Source organism: Stigmatopora nigra, chromosome 5, assembly GCF_051989575.1.
Source record: "Stigmatopora nigra isolate UIUO_SnigA chromosome 5, RoL_Snig_1.1, whole genome shotgun sequence".
NCBI classification, from domain to species: domain Eukaryota; kingdom Metazoa; phylum Chordata; class Actinopteri; order Syngnathiformes; family Syngnathidae; genus Stigmatopora; species Stigmatopora nigra.
The window spans coordinates 2156657-2173828 of record NC_135512.1 but is presented as its reverse complement, the minus strand read 5'-3'; the positions used below and the strand labels follow the sequence as shown (position 1 = coordinate 2173828).

At 34.8% G+C, this 17172-nt stretch overlaps 1 protein-coding gene across 1 annotated transcript in view; it reads left to right on the top strand.

Annotated features, from left to right (window-relative positions):
- Positions 1 to 17172, top strand: part of sema6bb (sema domain, transmembrane domain (TM), and cytoplasmic domain, (semaphorin) 6Bb) — a 65016-nt gene that overhangs the window by 15846 nt on the left and 31998 nt on the right. Inside the window, exons 2-6 of the mRNA XM_077717251.1 lie at positions 4420 to 4547; positions 5350 to 5464; positions 8203 to 8263; positions 8342 to 8404; positions 16126 to 16224. Of these exons, the coding sequence (XP_077573377.1) occupies positions 4439 to 4547; positions 5350 to 5464; positions 8203 to 8263; positions 8342 to 8404; positions 16126 to 16224 (447 nt within the window). The 5' untranslated portion in view covers positions 4420 to 4438. The remainder of the gene's footprint in view (positions 1 to 4419; positions 4548 to 5349; positions 5465 to 8202; positions 8264 to 8341; positions 8405 to 16125; positions 16225 to 17172) is intronic.

Below are 17172 nucleotides of genomic sequence, written 5' to 3'. Positions count from 1 at the left end.
ATTTCTTTTCTTTTTTTAAAGTAATGACGGAAAGAAAATAAGCTGCGCATTCCATTTCTTTCCACTTAAATAAACTCTGAATATTGGAAAAGGAATGACGTTTTTCAAACTCAATTCCCTCGCTATTTTTTTTTTTTTTTTTTTTTTACGAGGCCAAATGCGGAAGTCATCAAGCATGGAAACAAATGACTAATTTCACATGAAAATGAAAAGTTGTGTTCCGACACCCCCTCCTGCTATTGTTGCTCAAACAATGAGTCAAAAACAATGAGTCAAAAACACTTCCCACTGGAAACTTTTGCTCATTTTGGCTCCATTGACGCATTCCCAAAAGTCAAAAAACAAACCACGCCCATAATTTTAAGTCCTGGTTGTGTGCTCTAAATATTTTAGTTACCATATTTTCTCACATATAAGCTGTATTTGTAACTTTAAAAAAAAGTTGACCGGACGTTTGGTCGCCCTGGATGTTTGGTCGCCCGGATGTTTGGTCGCCCGGGCGTTTGGTGGCCCGACGTTTGTTGGCCCGGACGTTTGGTGGCCCGGACTTTTGGTCACCCCGGACGTTTTGTCGTCCTGGACATTTTGGTCGGCCGGACGTTTGGTCGCCCCGGACATTTTTGTCGCCCGGACGTTTGGTCGCCCGGACGGTTTGGTTGCCCGGATTTTTGGTCGTCCTGGACGTTTGGTAGCCCGGACGATTGGTCGCCCCGGACGTTTGGTCGCCCGGACATTTTTGTCGCCCGGACGTTTGGTCGCCCGGACGGTTTGGTTGCCCGGACATTTGGTCGCCCGGACGTTTGGTCCCCCCGGACGTTTGGTCGCCCCGGACATTTGGTCGCCCGGGACATTTTGGTCGGCCGGACGTTTGGTCGCCCGGACATTTTTGTCGCCCGGACGTTTGGTCGCCCGGACGGTTTGGTTGCCCGGACGTTTGGTCGCCCGGACGTTTGGTCGCCCGGACGTTTGGTCCCCCCGGACGTTTGGTCGCCCCGGACGTTTAGTTTCCTGGGACGTTTTGTCATCCTGGACATTTTGGTCGGCCGGACGTTTGGTCGCTGGGACGTTTGGTCGCCCGGATTTTTGGTCGTCCTGGGCGTTTGGTCGCCCGGACGTTTGGTAGCCCGGACTTTTGGTCACCCCGGACGTTTGGTGGCCCGGACGTTTGGTCGCCCCGGACGTTTAGTTTCCTGGGACGTTTTGTCATCCTGGACATTTTGGTCGGCCGGACGTTTGGTCGCTGGGACGTTTGGTCGCCCGGATTTTTGGTCGTCCTGGAAGTTTTGGTCGCCCGGATGTTTGGTTGCCCAGATGTTTGGTCGCCTGGACGTTTGGTCGCCCGGGTGAATATAATTTTGAGTGCTGGTTTCAACTGTAGATATTTAGATATTAAACTCATAAATATGTTTTTGAGATGTACTAGCATCACTCTTCCAGAATGTGCAATCGATTTATTTATATGGTGTCTCAGAAATACCACTTGCGATGGTTTTTCTTTATATTTTGCCTTCAAAGTAAGACATTTGTACTCCCTATTAAAACCATGAATATGGTGGTGAAAATTCTGAATCAAGGGGCGGCTTATACAAGAGAAATTGTGAAATTCAATGATTTTAAGGCAATTTTAAGGGTATGGATGAAATGGAACAGAAATGTGAGGCGGTATGTCGATACAGCGGTATTTAGACAGACGTTTTGATAATCGTTTTTCACACTCGTGATCCTTTTAGTCAGCTGCTGTTTTTTTTTTTCTTCATAGATATACTAGCGCTGCTCAGGGGAAAAAAAATCAATAATAGAAAAGTGTTAATGGATGTGGACCGGGTCTCCACCTTGACCCGCCAACAGAAAATCAACTTTACAGTGTGGATTTGGCGTGTTGGATTTTATTTATAATGGCCTCAGTTAAAAAGACAGTGTCAAAAGTCTCAAGATGGCTGACGTATAGAAATTCATAAAACCGGCTCTCAGGTCAAGTCACAAAGGCTAGCTTTATAGTTTTATTCGGGTTAAAAATGCTTCATGTAAACAACCCACTTTTTGCATGGCAACGCGCTCGTAACATAACATCATCTAATTGAAATGAACTTTGTTCAAAATTTAACTCGTATCTCAAGATAAATATTTGCTCAAAATCTAACTCATATCTCAAGATAAGTATTTGCTCAAAATTTTACTCGTATCTTAAGATAAATATTAGCTCAAAATTTTACTCGTATCTCAAGATAAATATTTGCTCAAAATCTAACTCATATCTCAAGATAAGTATTTGCTCAAAATTTTACTCGTATCTTTAGATAAATATTAGCTCAAAATTTTACTCGTATCTCAAGATAAATATTTGCTAAAAATTTTACTCATATCTCAAGATACTTGCTCAAAATTTTACTCATATCTCAAGATAAATATTTGCTCAAAATTGTACTCGCATCAAGATAAATATTTGCTCAAGATTTTACTCATATCTCAAGATAAATAGTCGCTCAAATAATTACTCGTATCTCAAGATAAATATTTGCTCAAAATTGTAGTCGTATCTCAAGATAAATCTTTATCCAAAATTTAACTCGTATCTCAAGATAAATATTTATCCAAAATTTAACTAGTATCTCAAGATATTTGCTCCAAATTTTACTCTTATCTCAAGATAAATACTTGCTCAAAATTGTACTCGTATCTCAAGACAAATATTTGCTCAAAATTTTACTCATATCTTAAGATAAATATTTGCTAAAATTTTTATTCGTATCTCAAGATACTTGCTAAATTTTTTTACTCGTATCTCAAGATACATGCTCAGAATTTTACTCGTATCTCAAGATACTTGCTCAAAATTTTACTCGAATCTCAAGACACCTGCTCCAAATTTTACTCGTATCTCAAGATAAACACTTGCTCAAAATTTTACTCGTATCTCAAATTGCTCTTATGTCAAGGTACCACTGTACACTAAAAAAAATGAGGTATGACAATAAGAAAGTGAAATGACTCAACCACAAATGTTAGCTAATTTGCTAAAAAAAAACATGGTGGAATATTAAAGAATATTTCTAATGTGTTTTTTTCCGGCATTTTACAGAATCAACCTTGAAGGAAAACGTTAGCTAAGGACGCTAGAAATAGTGGATGGGCCGAGCCATTGGATTGCGGTGCCATCTAACTTTATTATCGCGGCGGCGACCGCTCAATGTTTCCTCAGTGACTTTGCCAGGAGTCGGACAAATTGCCGCGTTAAATCCCCGTCGGAAGCCGAGCCGAGCGTGTTGCTGACTTTACAAGTCCAATTTCATTAGCGAGCCGACCCATCTTTCCCTCCGCTATCGTCACTCGCCATCTGGATTTCCTCGCCGCTCTACCACAATCACTCAATCAATCTCGGGAAATATGTCGCTAAAAACTCTGGGAAGGGTTTTTTTTTTATTTTTATCTAATGTGTGATTCAGCGGTTCTTACGTGGGTTGCTTTTTGTTAGCGATGTTGACGATTGGACGCGTTTGTTAAAGTCTATGAGAGGGATTTGGGTTTGTTAAGTACAAAATCCTGTTGTGTATTGTCGTGTAGTGAGTTTTTATTTTTAATTATTTATTTTTTTCTACTAATAGGCGTCCAATTTGTTTGAATTAAGAGGCCTGGCAGATAATGAATATGTAATAACATATAATATAATTATATTATAAAATAATAATATAGAATATAATGATATTATAAAATAATAACACATAATATAATGATATTATAAAATAATATTATATAATATAATGATATTATGAAATAATAATATATAATATAATGATATTATTAAATAATATATAATATAAAGATATTATAAAATAATAATATATAATATAACTATATTATAAAATAATATAATGGATATTACATAAAAATTGGAATGCCTTATGACATTTAATATATTATTAATTAAAATATGTTAAGTGTGGTGAAAAATATATCTAAAAATGAGGAAATTCTTTAATTAAAAAAATGCAAAACTATAAAATAAATTAAATATTTTATTAGTTTGTTTGTGTGGATAATTAATAAAATAAAAGTAGTATTTTTATGGGTAATTATGTTTAAACAGGCATTTTTTATGAATTTTTATTTGGATTTTTATTTAATAAAATCTTTTCACCTGTTGGATTGGGTGTGTAGGATATTTAATAAAATAAAAGTAGTATTTTTATGCGTAATTATATTTAAACAGGCATTTTTTATTAATTTTTATTTGGATTTTTATTAAAAAAATCTTTTCACCTGTTGGATTGGACGTGTACTGCCGTCACTGGCCACGCCCCTTTTTTATTGGCTGTTTTATTTCAGCAAAATTCCTCCAACTTGATTGAGTTCATGTTTGTTTTTGCCCTTTTACTACATTTGGCAAACACTCACTGTATTATATGTTTCTCCCCGGAACAGGTTTGGCCTTTGTGTTGCCATGGCAACACCGGCCCCTCCCACCCTCCTCCTACTCGGATGGCTGCTACGATTGGCCGGCTCGGCGTTCCCAGAGGAGCCCGGCCCTTTAAATTTCATCCCTACTCAAGGTATGGATGGATTTTTTTTATCAAAAAAATTAAAAATAAGGATAGAAAATAGATTTTAAGTGAAGAATAAAAAAAATAGCTGATTATAAACAAGTTTTTACAGGATGTTAATATGATATAATGTCAGTCAATGGGTTAATACTAAAAATTAATGTGTATACCCCATTTTTACTCAATTCCGAATGTCTATTTTTTACAGCGGAAAGATTTTAAATGGCGTCCTTTTGATTTTTTTCGGAGAAAAAAGTTAAAAACATATTTTAATTCACAATAAAAAGTAAAAAAAAAACGATAAACAACCAAAAATACATTTTTAAACCCCATTTTTACTCATTTTTACTCAATTTTTTATAGCGGAAAGATTTCAAGTTGCGTCTTTTTAATGTTTTTGGAGAAAAAAAACAGATTTTAAGTAAAGAACTAAAATAAAAACTGACTATAAACAAGTTTTTGCAAAATGATACAATGGCAGCCAATGAGTTAACAATAAAAATCAATTTTAAACCCCATTATTTTACTCAATTCCGATCATCTACATTTTATAGCGGAAAGATTTCAAGTTGTGTCCATTTTCTCCGTAAAAAAATGTGTGGACACCTCTGTACGAGTAATAAACTCATCTAAAATGATTGGACGCCACACGATTGGACACCCATCTTCATCAACAAGAGTGAAAGATTGATAATAGCAATAAAAGGGACTGTGGTGTCCTTTAATGGGATTTGGCTGAAGGTGAAATTGTCAAAACAAAATGCCAGATTGCAATCTGCAGTCATTGAGCGTATCTTCCGCCTCATAATAGTGTCAAGACGCTATCCGGTGTTTGTGGGGCGACCGCACCACACCTGGCAGAGACAAGAACCTCTACATATCCAGAGGGTCATCCAAGTCAACCGGACACTCTACATCGGCGCCAGGTATGAATTCTATTCATTTTTTGAACTATTATGAAATTAAAATCAAAATATCACCAACAATTTTCAACAAAAACGGACAAATGAAACCTTTAAAAATGATCCAAGTGTCCCTATCCATACAAAATATGTAAAAAACTAAATAATAAGAATAATAAATGATAAGAAAAACAATTTATGACTTTATTAAAATTAATAACAATCAAGAAAAAAAAGTTTTTATTCGTACAGGTGCAAGTGTAACATCAGCACGTAAATAACTCATTAATTTCAAAACAATTTAGCATTAAATAGGATTTGCAATCTCACTCATGGATGGACAATAGGCCCCGCCTCTTTATTTTATTCGCGCCAGTAATTTTTAATAAAGAATTAAGTTGATTTAACCATGTTCGGAAAACTAAAGCAAAACAAAACATGGAGAGTTGTTTTTTGGAAGACAGCCAATAGGAGGGAGGCCAGCGGGTTGTCAGGCGGTTGTCAAGCAGAACGCAATGCTAGCAGGGTTCATTCCAAATTTAAAATAAACTATATAAGAAATGTATTGACTAATTTTGTAGCTCATTCATAATGTACATACACAATTAAATACAGTCATTCTCATGAATGAGCACATTTTGTAAAATATAAAAATATATTTAAAAAAAAAAGCTAAAATAAACATTGTTTTAGATCAGGGGTGTCAAAGTCCCTTTGGTCTGCGGGCCGGACCAGTAAACTCATTGCAAAATGACATAGAACTAACAATAAGCCCACTTTTTTCCACTTTTGTATTAGTCACTAATACTAATAATTAGTGCAAAGAATGAGTAAATTATCAAAATGTTTATTAACAGAATTTGCCTTTTACATTATGAACAATATATTATGAACAAGAGAATAACATAAGAACATAAATGTCAATTCATGTTGTCTGCATGTACTAAAACACTGTGCCCCTAGCGGATAATACAAGAACTACAAATTTTAAAGAAAATTCATTTTTTTTTTATACAATGCAGCTTTCTTCCCCGGGCCGTACCAAACCACCAGACGGGCCGGATCCGGCCCCCGGGCCGTATGTTTGACACCCCTGTCTTAGATCTATTAAAAAACTGAATATTCAGGGCCTTTAATCTAGTTTTTTTTGTGTATATATATATATATATATATATATATATATATATATATATATATATATATATATATATATATATATATATATATATATATATATATATATATATATATATATATATATATATATATATATATATATATATATATATATATATATATATATATATTTATTCATATATACATGTGTGTATAGGAAAAGTTTGAGTCTTTAACTTAAGTGAAAGCATTAAAAAACAAATTTTACAAATTTCCATGTTGAGTTTTGGTGCAAATATGGATGACATTTTATTCAAATGAGATTTAGTTCATTTTTTACACTTAAAAAAAACACCAAAACTACTGAGGACAAGAGCGGTCTGAAAATTCTGTTAAAAAAAAAAACCTAATCAGAAAAAAAGTCACTTTCCGGGATTTTATTGCCACCATAAAAGTTGAAATGAGTCTCCTGAAAAATGAGCAAAAAAAAAATGGAGTTAGTTATCCGACTTTACTTCTCCGTGTCAAGTCAAATCAGGTCACTTTTATTTATACAGCGCTTAATCACAACAGCGTCTCCAAAGGCGTCACAGTCGACAGGAAAAATGATGACCATCCTTCATCTGAAGCCCCCAAACGGGCCCAGAAAAATTAAAAACTCCCTTTGAGAAGATGAGATAAAAAAACAACTAAGAGAGCGAGCGCCATGCCTCAAATGGATTTAAACATGTTAATGTGAAATGACTCAGTGGATTATCAATCTTTGATGAGAATGACTGACAGATTTGAGATATTTGGGTATATTTTAGCTCGTATTTTTTAAGGTGAACATGATATAATATTGTTTGGAGACAGTTTAAGTATTGGTGTCAAAGTAGAGGGTTGTGGGCCGGAATTTGGACCGTCGCGTCATTTTTTGTAAGCCGGGGAATTAAATTCACTTTGTTTTTCAGGCAAGACAAAATATATAAATAAATAAAATTTATTTTTTTTGCCCATTAAAATTTAAATAGAATATTAACTATTTTACCATCTTCTTATTTAAATCAATTCAAATAAATAAACCCAAAATTTTAAAATATATCCTAAAATAGTGCTTTAAAAATAAATTATAAAAATAATTTTCTTATTTTTCTTTTTTTTTTACACCAAAAACAATCTCACAAAATTTCCCCCAAAATAAGTTTTCCTATTTAAATGCTAAGCAGAATTTTGTAATTTTTCAAAATCTTGAAAAAATTCATCCATTTTCCGTTTTCTACGTTCGCGGGGGTGCTGGAGCAGTGGACTGCTAACCTAATTACCAGCCAATCTCAATAAGACTCTTTGGGATAAACCAGAGAAATCCCAGCTAGAAAATGCCACTTCCACCAAGTGAGAAGCCACTTTGGTATCGAACACTCGACCCCACAACCGTGCGGCCGCTTTGTAAACCACTTCACCAACGTGCCGCCTGGAAAAAATCCAGCTATTCAAATAATTATCAGATGTCTGTCATGCTTGAAATTCTTGGCGAAGCTCAAGCGCGGATACAAAATTTCTTCTCAAAACCCGCATTGGCAACCCGCCAAAATAAAAGCGGGAAAAGTTGCTGTGAATCTTTTTGCCATTGGCTGACCGTAGTGTGGTGGTGTTTTTTTTCGTAGGGATGACCTTTTCCGCGTGGAACTGGACATGGACGTTGCGGATGAGATGTTTTACAGCAAGGTGAGCCTTATTTTTTTTATTTTTATCGCCTCTCGCGAAATTTGTTTACCGACGTTTGACCTTTTTTTGTGAACGTAGAAAAGAACGTGGGAGTCCAATAAGAACGACATCCGGATCTGTCGGATGAAGGGCAAACATGAGGTCAGTATTATTAGTATTACTATTATGATTATTATTATTTTTTGCTGTTCAAATTGTTTAAAAAAATTATAATCCTGCCATGGATAGCATTAGCATGATTTTTGATTGGCCAAAATGAGATTAATTTTATGTGAGAATAATCTCATTAGATCACAAGCAAGTTGTGTATCATGTATTTTTCAATTTTTTTTATTGAGATTAATTTCAGGTGAGATTAATCTCATTAGATCACAACCAAATATTTTTTCATGATTTCTTTCTTTATCTTTTATTGAGATTAATATGAAGTGAGATTAATCTCATTAGATCCAAATCAAGTTGTTTTTAATTCATGATTTTTTCATCTATATCTACAAAAAATGAATTCCAGGTGAGATTAATCTCAAGTGAGAATAATCTAATTAGATCCCAATCAAGTTGTTTTTAATTTAGGATTTTTTCCTCTATATCTACAAAAAAATGAATTCCAGGTGAGATTAATCTCAAGTGAGATTAATATCATTGGATAACAAGCAAATTGTGTATATCTTTTTTAATTGAGATTAATTTCAGGCAAGATTAATCTTAAATGAGATTAATATCATTAAATCACAAGCAAATTGTGTATATCTTTTTCTCAATTTTTTATTAGGATTAATTTCAGGTGAGATTAATCTCATTAGATCACAACCAAGTGGTTTTAACTATTTTTTCTCTATCTTTTATTGAGATTAATTTGTGAGATTAATCTCATTAGATACCAATCAAGTGTTTTTTTTCATGACTTTTTCCTCTATCTTTAAATAAGATTAGTTCCAGGTGAGATTAATCTCATTAGATTCCAACAAATTATTTTTCACATTTTTTTCTCTCTCTTTAAATGAGATGAATCATGTGAGATTAATCTCATTAGATTACAACCAAATTATTTTTCACAATTTTCTCTCTTTGAATAATATTAATCTCAAATGATATTAAATTAATCAGATTAAAACCAAATTGTTTTCACATTCTTTTCTCTCTCTTTGAATAATATTAATCTCAAATGAGATTAAATAAATTAGATTAAAACCAAGTTATTTTCACATTTTTTTCTCTTTCTTTGAATAATATTAATATCAAATGAGATTAAATACATGAGGTTAAAACCAAATTGTTTTGACTATCTTTTACTGAGATTAATCTCATTCTTTCACAACCAAATTATTTCCCCCTAATTTTACTCTATCTTCAAATGAGATTAATCACATGAGATTAATCTCATCTAATATAAACCAAATTTCTAAACCAGATTATTTTCCTGACATGAATCTCATTAAATCCCAACCCAACATTTTTCCATAATATTCCTCTATCTCCTAATGAGATTAATCTCAAGTGAGATCAGCCTCATTAAATCTCAACCAAGTTGTTTTTCACGACTGAACGCCCGCAAAATGTGTGGGTGGGATCAACACGTTTTACCCGCACACACGCCGCCATCCCTCCGTCATCCATATTCATGACACTTGAGTGTTTTTTTTATATTTTTTTTACCTGTCGTCTCTTTTGTTCGGCACCCACACATACATTAACGAGGTGCGCAATTAAGCAAAGAATTTCAAAACAACACCCCACTTCAACGAAAATCCTCCTCCCTCCTCCCCCGAGCAAGGGAGGAGGGGGTCGACGCATGAATGCGTTTGTCAGACGTGATACATTTGCCACCTTATAATTGGTTTTGTAATTAAATGTTTCCGCCTGGATGATCACAAAGGACACAGTATTCTCTTTAATTAGGAGGAAAATTCAATATCCTGCTTTTTGATGATTTTTCGACATTAGCCAGGCGATTGTTGATGATGTATTAGTTGCGGATTCCTGTTTTTTATGGAATCTGATTTTTTTTGTCCAAAAAGACAATTTTTTTGTCCAAAAAGACATTTTTTTTTGCCCAAAAAGACATTTTTTTTGTCCAAAAAGACATTTTTTTGTCAAAAAAGACAATTTTTTTGTCCAAAAAGACATTTTTTTTGTCCAAAAAGAAAAATTTTTTGGCCAAAAAGACAATTTTTTTGTCCAAAAAGACAATTTTTTGTCCAAAAAGACAATTTTTTTTGTCCAAAAAGAGTAATTTTTCATGTGCAAAAGACAGATTTTTTTTGTTCAAAAAGAGTAGTTTTGTTGTGCAAAAAGACAGATTTTTTTTGGTGCAAAAAGAACATTTGATGCCAAATAATTGAATTAAATGCTTTTATTGTTATTATAAAAGTAGAATGAGATTTAAAGTTATGCCACCAAGCGCATTAATAACAACAACAAACAAATACATGATCAATAAATACATAGTTGAGTGATTATGGTGACTGTAATTTGGAAGAAAGAAAGTTTGTCTTGGCTGTTATGGTCCTATAGCAAACAAAGTTGTTTAAAAGGTCAAACACAAAATTTAAAATGTTTAGAATTCGTCATTTTCAGACTTTTTGATCACGTTTTTTGCATTTTGACCCAAATAGTGTAATTATATTTAGATATTAATACATTATGATCGTTTCATATGCATATACTTTCATATTGAATTGAATTAAATGCTTTTATTGTCATTATCTAAGTATAATGAGATTTAAAATGTACCAAAAAAGTGCACAATAACAACAACAAATGGACAGATAAATAATCAATAAATTAATAAGATTCATATATAAATATATAATAAAATAAAAATCAAATATATATGAATAAAAAATAAATACATATATCATACATGAATAAATATATAATAAATAAATACATAATAAATATACAATAAATGAATAAACAATGAATATATAATGGACAAATAAATATATAATAAATATACAATAAATAAATAATCAATAAATATATATTAGATAAATAAATATGTAACAAATAAATAAATATATAACAAATAAATAAATATATATTAAATATACAATAAATAAACAATAAATATATAATAGATAAATAAATATATAATACATAAATTAATAATAAATATATGCTTTAAATGTATATATTTATATAATCTATTTTTTGGGTTAATAAGCAGCACCTCCTAATTTTTCTCCAATTAGTAAACCTACTAAATTTAGTAAATCCTTTTCAAATCCAAGAATTTAGCTCGCTTCCCTGTAATCCTAATTGCTATTATTTTAAATCCAAATCCATGGCTAGCTATTTATAAACGGCAAAAAAAAAAATCCAACATTTGACGACTCTAATTCTTAACTCTTTAACTAAAACCTCCCAACCCCTTAAAGCGATGCTCCATAAAATGATGAAAGGGTGTACGTTAGCGCACATGTGGGCGGGGGATTAATTAACAGCAGCACCAAATTAGCAGCACCGCATAGCGCTCCAAGTGAATTATAATCCCCCCCGCGCACCCTCCGTGTAAAAACTAATCCGCATTCGCTAGTCTTCATCCTCCGCTCGATGCTAATTGTTAGCGAACACACCGCAAGGCCGCTAACAAAAACCACACGGCAGAGAGAAGTGGGAAACTAGCGCGTTAATGTTAGCGTCCGATGGAGAAAAAAAATGGCGACGCCGCCCTTCGACAGCTGGCGGAAAACGAGGTGGCAAATTGACGGCGTCCAAACGCAAATGAGTCGCGGCGCGAAAATTTGCTTTCGCTAACCTCGCCTGGAGAACAGAAGGCCGACCACATGCCGGGCGTTTAGTCGCCATCTGGACTAAATTTGTCGACTCGAGGGGGAGGGAAGGGGGCGGGGCTACTGGTCTACCTGACGCTAGGGAATTTGGGAGTTAGTCTTTAAATTTTTGGGGAGGAAGTGGACAATTAAATGTTATTTTATGTGATTTTAGTCTCTTTGTAACTTTCAGAAATGTGTTAGCTAATACTTGTTTAGCATAAGCTAACATTTGGCTCATGTTTAAATTGTTCTAGAAATGAAAATATTTGGTTTTGTGAACAAAAAAGGGCAAAATTTTAAAAAGGCCAGTTCAGAGGAAGTATTGTAATAGTAAAATATGCAAATTTTAATAAGTATATATATATTTTTGTTATAGAAAGTCAAAATTTTGGAGTTTTTGTGTTAATTGTTAATGTTTTTGGTAGAAAACAGTTAAAATAACATTATATGACTTGATTGGTAATATTCATTAATTCATTTTCTGAATTATTTATCTTCACAAAGGTCACAGAGGGTGCTGGAGCTTATCCCAGCTTAACTATGAGCACCAGGCGGGGGACGACAACCTGAATCGAGGGCTGGCCAATCGCAGGGCACAAGGAGACAAACGACCAATCATATCTTGGAAGAATTTAGCATAGCATACAATTAGCATAGCATACAATTAGCCTAGCATGCATGTTTTTGGGATGTGGGAGGAAACCAGACTATCTGTATCTACAAAAAACAAAAAAAACATGACCTGGGTTCGAACCCTCGACCCCAAAACTGCGAACCCGACGCGAAAACCACTTTACCACCGACCCGCATCCATAAAATTAAATCCCTTAATTATTAACAAGCCATTTATCTGAATCAGAAATCAATCAAAATGGGTAAATACCTTTTTAAATTGACATTCCTCACCAAAAATGTATAGAAATTCCTTCAAAAACTAGAATTTAAGCCCCTTTTCAAATGCACAAAGTACTAAAATATAAACAAATACATCTTAGAGAATATTTTTACCTGAAACTGTTACCGTTATGTAGGCGAAAGCGTGAATCATTAGCCGCCCTCGACTCGTCTCCGTTCCCCAGTTGCCAAAATGCGGGTGCTGACATCATGGAAAGTTTAGAGATTTAGCGTAGCCGCCATGCTAAAGACTCCGCCCCCTCCCTTCCCCCCCGGTCGGTGGCGGCTGCTGCCTTGCGTAGCTTTTATACCCGCGTTAACGTAGCGGCTCGTGGCGCTCCGTAACTCATATTTTACGAGTGTGCGAATCAGGCTGAAGACTTTACAACGTTTTTGTTTTGCGATCCCGACGAGGAATGTCGATCGTAACCGGAGGGCCGGCGTCGTTTCTGTCGGCGGGTTGAACTGAAATGAGAAGTTTGTTTGTTGTTTTACGTCGGGACAAAAGATGAAGAACAGATGCAAAAATGTTTAGCTGGCTCCGTATTAGCCCAGGGGTTGGTGGGCAAACTTTTAGGCCCGGGGGCCACATTGACTTTAAAAATGTGCGGGGTCAGCACAAGATATGATACATATAAAAAAGTGCATCCGTTAAGAAAAAAAAAGGACTAAAGTATTAACATACTCATCACTCATCATTAAAGTAAAAAGTATCAAGTACAAAGTAAAGTAAAAATTATAAAGTACAATCTAAAGTAAAAAAAGTATAAAGTACAATGTAAAGTATAAAGTACAATGTAAAGTATAAAGTACAATGTAAAGTATAAAGTACAATGTAAAGTATAAAGTACAATGTAAAATATAAAGTACAATGTAAAGTATAAAGCACATTGCAAAGTATAAAGTACAATGTAAAGTATAAAGTACAATGTAAAGTAAACAGTATAAAGTACAATGTTGAGTAAACAGTATAAAGTACAATGTAAAGTAAACAGTATAAATTACAATGTAAAGTAAACAGTATAAAGTACAATGTTGAGTAAACAGTATAAAGTACAATGTAAAGTAAACAGTATAAATTACAATGTAAAGTAAACAGTATAAATTACAATGTAAAGTAAACAGTATAAATTACAATGTAAAGTAAACAGTATAAATTACAATGTAAACAGTATAATGTAAAGTATAAAGTACAATGTAAAGTATAAAATACAATGTAAAGCATAAAGTACAATGTAAGGTATAAAGTACAATGTAAAGTAAACAGTATAAAGTGCAATGTAAAGTAAACAGTATAAAGTACAATGTATAGTAAACAGTATAAAATACAATGTAAAGTAAAAAGTATAATGTAAAGTAAAAATTATAAACTACAATGTAAAGTAAACAGTATAAAGTACAATTTAAAGTAAAAAGGTATAAAGTACAATGTAAAGTAAAAAGTATAAAGTACCATGTAAAGTAATAAATCTAAAGTACAATGTAAAGTAAACAGTACAAAGTACAATGTAAAGTAAACAGTACGAAGTACAATGTAAAGTAAAACGTATAAAGTACAAAGTCAAGTAAAACATATAAAGTACAATGTAAAGTAACAAGTATAAAGTACAGTACTCTAGCTACTATGACAATGACATTTCCCAAATACGGGATGAATAAAGTTATATAATCTAAAATAGAATAATCGGATCTAATGTAATCTAATGCAATCTAATGTAATCTAATCTAATATATACGCTGGCCCGCCACCCACAGATCAATTTTTCCGAGGCCTCGCCGCCGTACCGGAGGTCCGCTAGAAACGCGGGAGGGGGAGGGGCTTTGCGAACCCGTCTAGCTTTTGGCGGAGGCTTGCCAACACAGGCACAGGTGGCGTTTTGTCTGGGGCGCCTCCCACGGAAGGAGCATGGAGCGCCGTGCGGGGGGACATTAAACATTTGGATCTCGACGCCCTTTTCTCATTGGCTCGTCACGAAAGCGGCGTGGAAGGCTAATCCCGCTGACTTGATTCGACTCTTTGAATAAAAGAGGGGCGCGTCGCTGGCAAATTGCTTCCTGGAATCGATGAATGCTCGTTAATGAAATGAATTCATGCGGCGGCAGATGCATTTTGCTCGTCTTCGTCATGAGCAAATTCAAAGGCCAACGGGTAGAGAGGGCGCCAAAGAACCACGGGAGTCGTTTGACGCTATTCCCCAAGCCGCCCACCGGTGGTCATTTGCAGGAATGACGTGCTAATAAGGCAAAGGCTTTCTTCTCAGAAGGGGGCGTGTCTTGATTCGTACATGACTATGGCGATGTGATATGATTCATTCGATAAATTCGACATTTTAAGATGATTTTTGGAATTTTGGTACGGTGGAGCAGTGATTAGCGCCTCGGCTTGACGGTGCCAGGGTCGCGGGTTTGATGCTCACTGTGTAGAGTTTACATGTTCTCGATTGGTTATCATTTTTTCCGCCTGGTGCCCTGTGATTGGCTGGCCAGGATTCAAGGTGTCCCTCTGCCTGGTGGCTGTAGTTAGCTGGGGTAGGCTCCAGCACCCCCGCGACTCTAATGTGGAGAATGCGGTTTAGAAAATTAAATAGATGATGCTCCAGCACCCCACCAACGTAATGAGGATAAAGCGGTTCAGAAAATGAGTTGAGATGAGGATCCAGCACCCCCCGCGAACCTAATGCTGGAACCTCATCTCATTTTCTGAACTGCTTTATCCTCATTAGGGTAGTGGGGGTGATGGAGCCTCATCTCATCTAATTTTCTGAATCACTTTATACTCATTAGGGTCGTGGGGGTGATGGAGCCTCATTTCATTTAATTTTCTGAATCACTTTATCCTAATTAGGGTCATGGGGGGTGCTGGAGCCTCATCTCATTTCATTTTCTGAACCACTTTATCCTCATTATGGTCACGGGGGGTGCTGGGGCCTCATCTCATCTCCTTTTCTGAACCACCTTATCCTCATTAGGGTTGCGGGGGGTGCTGGAGCCTCATCTCATTTTCTGAGGATAATGCGGTTCAGAAAATGAGATGAGATTAGGCTCCAGCACCCCCTGCAACCCTAATGAGGATAAAAATTGGTTAAAAGAAAGTAGTATGACTTTAAAATGTAGACAAAATAGACTGGACTTGCCTCAACCTTTTAAAAACTATTAGAATTATTTTTAATATTTTTTTCATTTTTTTGATAGGATGAATGCCGTAATTTCATCAAAGTTCTCCTCCGCCGCCCTGGTGGTTTGTTTGTGTGCGGCACCAACGCCTTCAACCCGCTGTGCGCCAACTACACGGTAAGCCACCAATTCAATTCTTATCAGTTAGCTTCACAATTAACCTTTTTCAGGTCATTGTTTTCTTCACACGTGTTATCTGACAGTTGCTCTTGTCCACCATCTTGTGTGTGTCATTCTCCTATGCACTTTAAATCATCTTGCGTGTGGCAGAATGAGCTTTTTTTCCCCCTTTTTTCCCACTTCAAACCTTAAAAATTGAGTCACAGACCTGGCTAAGTTAGCATTTGGCGCGTGGGATCAAAGACGGCGTACTTTGAATATCAAAGACACTTTCCGGGAAAATCTTTTTTCATGCTTGACTTTTCAAGTTCAGTCAGCGTTCGCCAACTCCTGGCGACGGGGGGCTACTTAGCTATGCTAGCTAATGGTTTATTTATAGCCAGGCGGAGCTAACGCTAAATTGGAAGACGGAATAGTACCATTTTCACTTTGGAAAGTGGTTTAAAGATGTAGTGATCTCAATCGATTCGTTGATTGGTGGAGCAACCGGCCAATCAAAAGGATTGAAATGCAAAAAAAGTGTTTTTAGAAATGTTTTAGGAATTAATGTTGGTCTTAAACTGTTAAATTTAGCTTAAAAACTACATTTTTAGTAGTGAATTGAATAGTTTTAATATTTGCGGACATGCAAAAACGTTGGTACTTTGGTTGCTATGTCGACTACTTATTTATTCATTACTTATGTATTGATTATTTATCGGACCGTTTGTTGTTAGTATTTGTGCACTTAGCTTCTCATTTATGTTTTTGACTACTTAATTATTTCTTACTTATTTCTTGATTGCTAATTTATTATTATTGTCTGTTTGTTGCTGTTATTTGTACTTATTTTTTATTTATTTCCCCCTCATTTCTTATTTATTTCTTACTTATTCATTTATTTCTTACTTATTTATTTCTCACTTATTTCTAATTTATTTATTATTTATTTCTCACTTATTTCTT